Source organism: Bison bison, unplaced genomic scaffold, assembly GCF_000754665.1.
Source record: "Bison bison bison isolate TAMUID 2011002044 unplaced genomic scaffold, Bison_UMD1.0 scf7180017864213, whole genome shotgun sequence".
NCBI lineage: Eukaryota > Metazoa > Chordata > Mammalia > Artiodactyla > Bovidae > Bison > Bison bison.
The window spans coordinates 194239-201231 of NW_011494785.1; the positions used below are offsets into that span (position 1 = coordinate 194239).

Consider the following 6993-nt stretch of genomic DNA (forward strand, 5'->3'; position numbering starts at 1 on the left):
GCGCAGACGGTAGGCTTCCACCACCGACTGGAGTGTTAGGTGGCTTCGTTGGGGGAGCACCACCAGCCCCAGAGCTTGATATTGAAATGGGGGTGGTGGGTGGGGGGTGCTGCTTACCCCCACTAGGGGCCCCCACTGAAGAGGCAGCCCCACTCCCCTTGGGACCCAGTGGGGGTCCAGACAAAACTCCCCCACCAGAGCCCCCAGGGTAGAGCTGTGGATGAGGGGGAGGAGCCCCTGGAGGAGCCTGGAACATCCGAGATGTGGGGGGCTCCATGGGAGCATGATATCCGGTGGGTGTCACAGAAGGGTGGGCTTCAAAGCCAGGCTCTGGCTGTCGGGGGGTGCTGTCAGGTGGTGGAGGGGAGGGAGGGAAGAGTGGAGGTGGGTGATAGGGGCGGGCTGGGCCCTGGGACAGGCCAGAAGACGAGTCGGAGTCATTCTCCACGCTTCCAGGGCTGTAGATGCTAGGAGACGTGCTCCGGTTGTCCTGGTCGATGTCCCTGGGGTCACTGCTGCCATCGTCATTGAGGCTCCGCCCATCCAGACTGTCCAGATCGGAGGGAGACTGGGGCCGGGGCAGCTCCTGCTGCACAAGAGGGAGAGCCGTGGTGGCCTTTGCTTTTCCTGCCTCCCCTGGATTTGGGGCCTTGCTGGCACAGAATGATTTCCCATCCACAGCACACCACTGCACCACAACAGGAAGAGTACTTTTGCTCAAGCCCACCGCCTGGCCTTCTGGGGATCCTCCACTCTCACAGTCTCTCCGCTGCTCCCTAGCAGGCATTCGAGTTCCCGCAGGGCAAACCAGTTCCTTCCTCAGACATCTATCTCTAGCATCTCCTCCCATTCCACAGCTGAACCCAAATCCTTATATTCCACCAGCCCATCTGCCATCCTCTCATCTCATCTACCCTTCTAATTAAACATCCCAGAAACCACTGGTTCTTAAAAAGACTGCTTCTGCATGCTCTACTTACTCATTCCTCCTACTGAGACTTCTCACCCTGGATCTCCTCCCCAGACCCTGCCTGAAAACCAGGCCCTAGAAAGGGAGAGGCTAGAATCCCCCGTGCTCTACCCATTCCTCTTTGGCACTGCCTGGTCACCTGACACTCTGACCAGAGCCCTAAAGATCTGACACATCCAGACAGACCACTTCCATAAGCACTCGGATAAGACTATTCTCTAATATTGCAGACAAAATTAAAGTAAGAATTGTGAGTGAAAGAAAGTTTGAGTGAAAGAATGTCAAGAAAATGGGTCATGATGGCGACATGGGTCTCCCACCTCAGTTTTGGTCTTTTTTGGTGCATTGTTCTCCTCACTTTCGCTCTCTGAGATCTCTTCACTCCGGCCCTGCTTGCTGACCTTTGGGGTGGAGGCTTCCTCTACTCGGGCTTTCTGTTAGAAAGAAAATTCCTATCTTGTACTTCCACCGGTGCCCTCGGCCAGACAGGAAGCTCCCCCCAACACACACATACACCATCAGCCCCAGTGCCTGGGCATCCTGTGGCAGGACGTGGGGACAGAATACCTTGGCCGTCTGCCTAGACTTCTCGGCTTTGCCATCGCTGCTGGACGTGCTGACCCCGCCAGGGGAGGCCCGGCCCCTCGGTCTCAGCTCTTCCCGGGGCCCAGGGGCCTCTTTCTTCCGTCCACTCCTCATTGACATCTGAAGGAGAAGGAAGTGAGCAGATGATGTGGTTTTCTACATTACACCTCACTTCATCCTGTGCCTTCTTTCTATTCTCCTCCAGTGGCTGTCGCGGAAGGATGGGGTTCAAAGCCAGGCTCGGCTGTCAGGGGAGGAAGAAAGGAGGGAGGAAAGAGTCGAGGAGGGTGGCTGGGGTGAGCGGGGCACGGGGACAGGCCAGAATCTTCCCTGACCGTGGCCTTGTGTCTCTCATTTTTCCTCCTACTCACTGAGTCTTTATTCTGTCGTGTCTTCATTCTTCAGGCTGTGGAGACCCCATTCTCCTCTGCCCGGGCAGCTGGATACAGAAACTTCTCTGCTTCACCCTAAGTTCCCCCCAGCTACGGCCTGGGAAGCAAGAAGCAGGCTCTCCGAGTTTTCAGCACCTGGAACTTGCAGGGCCTGTCTGCAGTGAAGCCTGTTGGAAAAAGACCATCAGAGTCTCCAAACTGGTGAACAGAGTCTGAAGGGGGTACTGCTGCACTTGTCAAGGGGCTGAGTGGGCAGCCCAGCCATGACACACTGCTGGCTTGCCCATGGGCCGCTCCAGCTGTCTGTAAGTGAGGGAACCTCTGCTGGCCATGTCATCCCCTTCATCTCTCTGGAAGGCAGAAAGCGCAGAAGTTTCTATGCGCCCCAATTCAGGAGATCACACTACTTCCCCCTTGGAAATACATGCGCACACGGAATTCCACAAAGCCTTACAAAAGGAGCACAAAGAGATGTACCTGAAATATAAGCTGATTTATTGAGTGCCTTATGTCAAGCCCTTAGTTGACATAAAGCCCAATTTCATTTCATGTTTACAACCATCCCTGAAAGTGAAATTCATTCAGTCGTGTCCGATTCTTTGCGACCCCATGGTCTATACAGTCCAGGGAATTTTCGAGGCCAGAACGCTGGAGTGGGTAGCCATTCCCTTCTCCAGGGGATCTTCCCAATCCAGGGATCGAACCCATGTTTCCCACATTGCAGGCGGATTCTTTACCAGCTGAGCCACCAGGGAAGCCCAACCCTATAAAGGATTTAGTCATTATTCCCATTATATAGGTGAGGAGACTGAGGATCAAAGATTGTGATTGTGACTTGCCCAACTTCACGCGATGAGTACACAGTGAGGAACTAGAGACAGTGCCAGAATCAAGCCCCATCCCCCTGACTTCCAAGCGCATGCTCCTTTTTCAGTATTTAGCTATACTCTCATCAGAAGTTGGTGAGGAGAATTCTCAGAAGGCCTAGATCAGTCTCTGAGATATGAAAAGAATCTTTCTTCACATTAGAGTAGGTGGGAGAACAATGTCCCATTCAACACTGCAAAGGCGCGCAGCCCTACCAATGCCAAGACCAAACTGAGGTGTCCCCAAAGTGCTGAACTTCAATTCTGAGTCTCATAAGCCCCCGCTCCAGTGCTTAGGTCCCCTAAGCCTGGAGGAAAACTCAGAGCTTTCACTTTACCAACCAAATCAGTGGAGATCACTGAGCAAACATTCTGAGTTTATACATAAGTAAGCCTGCCCTCCCATCTGGTTTAGACAGGGGCTCCCAGCTCCTCATAGCCCATCTATATACATCTATATGTTTCCGTATATATCCATATCTACACAGTCAGCAATTTTCATTTACACTTGTGTTTCCTGCTAAGTGTCACATCTCTCCATGTTACTTACCATAAGAGCTTTTGAGAGCAAAAGTACTATCTTTTTTTTAGTTATTTTTGGTTGCTGCAGGAGGGCTGTTGTGCCCCGGCTTCTTGTCGCATTGGCTTCTCTTGTTGTGGAGCAGAGGCTCAACAGTTGTGGTTCACAGGTCTAGTTGCTCCATGGCACGGGGGATCTTCCCAGACCAGGGGTTGAACCTGTGTCCTCTGCATTGGCAGGCAAATTCTTAACCACTGGACCACCAGAGAAGTCCCCAAAAATACTATTTTCTTACTGTTTTCTTCCTTTCTATATCCCTCGCAATGTCCAGTACATATGGGTTTTCTGGTCTCTTTTTACTACTGACCTTTAAACCCACTGACTTTAGCAGGTCTTCTCGAATGAAGTGCTGCTGGCCTCGGTGGGAACGGAGCAGGCTTAGCCACCTACTCTGAGCTGAAAGCCCTGGCTATGGAAACAGTATTTCCACTATGCTGTATAGTGGAAAATACACTGTATGCTATAGTGTATTTTCCCAAGGAATACAGAGTAATTCCTTCTCACTCACCTCCACTGAACCCTCCTGAGGCATGCAGTGAGGGGTGAGCCTAACTTTTCCAGGAAACTTACTAAAAATCTACTTAAAGTCACAAAATAGCTGGGTCAGAGCCCAGGTCTGAGCTTACAACTGATGCTCTGCCCAGTCTCCCAGCCATTTCTCTTCCACTACAATTATTACCACATTTTTGAGCTGCTGTGTAAATTGATTTTCTAATACTGTCAACCCACCCCCACCAAAACCCAAAGAACAAAACCCAACATAACAAAAGGGGGAAACAACCTTAACAAAAGCACAAGAGAGATGATAGTGACTTGTGTGTCTTTTGGCAGCCCCTATAAAGGAGGGTACTTGTCTTCCTATCACAGAACCATCTTCACTGTAGGTGAGTCAGGAAAAGGCAGGAATGGAGGTACCTGAAGAACAGAGCAAGCCCAGTGTGCCCCTCCCTCAGCTCAACTTTTAATCAGTTATCTGATAAAATTAGCAATGGGTAGCTCTGAAGAAGAAAAGCAGTCATAAAAGGGTAGGTGACCCTGGGGAGGAGGAGTGGCAGAAGAAAGGAGGAGATAGGGTTGGGTTATACATAAATTCCTGAACAGGGAGCCTGTTTTAGCACCTACAAGCTGAGCTAACTACCTTCCTTCCTGCTCTAGTAGTCTGTCACTGTAATTCCAATTTATAAAGCACCTACTGTGTGTCTGCAAAAAACTAAGCACCTTCACCTTCAGCACCTTACTGCAAAAGTAAAATTATAAAGGCCAGACTGGGGAGGTGGAAATATGAAAAATAAGGAAAAAGAGCTCTAAGTAAGAACAGGAAAAGAAATTAAGGGAGAAATGTAATAGAGGTCAGAAGGAATACACTCGAGGCACAAGGCTTTCTAGGATGGGCTTGCAGGGTAAATTTCAGGAACGCAGGCCCAGCCCCCACCATCGTTCCAGAACTTCCAGACTAACAAACCAATCCTAGATAACAGTGCAGCCCAGACCAGCAGATAATAAGGTAGGGCCTAAGCTTCAGGATCTACAGTTGTCACTGGGACCTCAGATACCATCTTATCTGTGACCCTTCGTCAGTGAGGCCAGGGCTCAAAGAAAGAGAAGTGACTTGCCCAAGGTCACAGTTACTCAGAGGTGCAGCCAGGACTAGACCAGGAACCACGTCTCCTGGCTCCAGTCCTGAAGCCCACCACACCAGCTGTTCCACAGCCCTCTCCCCTGGGCCACTCTCACCTGGGACGGGCATGGAGGGCCTAGCCATGCTTACAAGGTGGGAGAAATAGAAGGTCGAAGGCTGGCTGAGGGAAAGGGTCACTATGGACACAGTCTGGGAAAGAGGAAAAGGAATACCTGGGAAGGAAGACTCAAGTTTAAGAAAAGGGAGAAAAACCTGCACGAAGAAGCAAAAAGACTACTGTATACAAAAAGTCCCGGGACTTGCCTGGTGGTCCAGTGGTTAAGAATCTGCCTGCCAATGCAGAGGACACAGGTTTGATCCCTGGTCTGGGAACTAAGATCCCACATGTTGCGGGACAACTAAACTTCGTATGGGGCAACTAAGCTTCGTATGCCACAACTACTGAGCCTGAGCACCCTAGAGCCTGTGCTCCACAACAAGAGAAGCCAGCAGCAATGAGAAGCGGGCACACTGCAACTCAAGAAAGCCCGTGTACAGGAAAAAGAGCCCGCACGCCACAAAGAAGGCCCAGCGCAGCCAAAAATAAATAATATTTTTTTTTAAGTCTCTAATAACGAACTGCCAAGGGTGGTATAACTAGGACCAAGAGCGTTTCTATCCTCCCACCATGCCCAAGAGGAAGGACTTGAACAAACACACATGATCTGCAAGGAATATGTCTACTTGTTCCCAAAGACACCTGGATGGAGGATGGTGGAGGCCCCGAGGAACCTCCTCTCCACCAGCAGCACCAGAAACATCCTCCAGAACTCAGCCAAGAGTCCCAAGGACACAGTAAAAACCTGAGGCCCCCGTCAAGATTCTGAGCCCCCATCTCTTGGACATCCCACTGGATCATTGCCATGGCAACAAAATGGCAGACCCTACCCCTCAAGAGTCCATCCCAGGGGTCCATCTGTCAGCCACTCCCCTTCCAGTTGCCAAAGCAACTCCAGTCCTCCTATGGCACCCTCAGGGAAGGGAGCTTAGAGTACCTACCCCAGTAGAGAGAAGTGCGTGCACAAAGGGAAATCTTTGAGCACAAAACAGTAATCAAGATCCACCCCCTCTTAAAGAAACCACAGCTAGAGGGGCAGTGGGTGCTCTGGGGATCTGTGGGGTGGGGGTCACAACTTGTTTGGAGTGCCTGTAAGATTGCCCAGTTCACTCCAAGCCACCCTCCCAGAAACCGTTTCCCTCCAAGTCTCCCTCCAGGGGTCCTGTCTTCCTCATCACTTGCAGGAGGAACCACACTGCTGGGGCCCCACATGCCCCTCTCCAAGAAGTACCTACGCCTGGAATTGGAAAAACAGGGTCAGAGGTGACCCGGAGTTGGGGAAAGAAAACTGAGTCACAAAGGCATCACCTTCCCACTTCTACCCCAGAATACGCCGGGTTTTTCTTCTCAAAAGCGGCCCTCTCAGAGCGAGTCCCGGTTTCCCCAGGTTCCAATCTCCTCCCTCAATCAGCTACAAACCCTTTCTATCTATCTACCACACCCCTTCCCCATTTCCCACCTCCCTTCTATACCTGGCACCCCGAACCCCGGGCTCTGACACCCGGGTTCTGGGCCTTCGGGGCTTCTCCTGGAGTCCTCATGCTCCACCTCGCTGCCATCTCTCCATTTCTTTTTACCTTCGCCCAAAGCCCCCTACCAGGCACCCCGTTTTTCCTCCGCCAAACTCCAACCTCGGCGTTCCTCTTTGGGTCTCGGGGTCCTGCCTACCCTCCTGCCCCATTGGCCCTCCTCCTGAGACCCTCCCACCTCCCCCTACCTTCCAGATCCTCCAAGTGCCCCGACCCCCTTCCCTCCTCGGGGGCCGGCCCCACCCCTTGAGCCCCCAGCCTCAAGCCGGGCATTGCCCGCAGTGGGGGACCAGATCGGAAAAATAACAAATGGAGGCGGCGGCGGCGGCAGCGGG

The 6993-nt window shown here is 51.9% G+C and overlaps 1 protein-coding gene across 1 annotated transcript in view; it reads right to left on the reverse strand.

Annotated features, from left to right (window-relative positions):
• ATN1 (atrophin 1) overlaps positions 1-2579 on the reverse strand; it is an 8251-nt gene extending 5672 nt beyond the window's left edge. The window contains exons 1-4 of the mRNA XM_010845193.1: positions 1927-2579; positions 1538-1675; positions 1291-1404; positions 16-586 (exon numbers count right to left, since the gene is read on the reverse strand). Coding sequence (XP_010843495.1) covers positions 16-586; positions 1291-1404; positions 1538-1675; positions 1927-1953 — 850 coding nt within the window. The 5' untranslated portion in view covers positions 1954-2579. The remainder of the gene's footprint in view (positions 1-15; positions 587-1290; positions 1405-1537; positions 1676-1926) is intronic.
• Positions 2580-6993: the final 4414 nt, after the last annotated feature.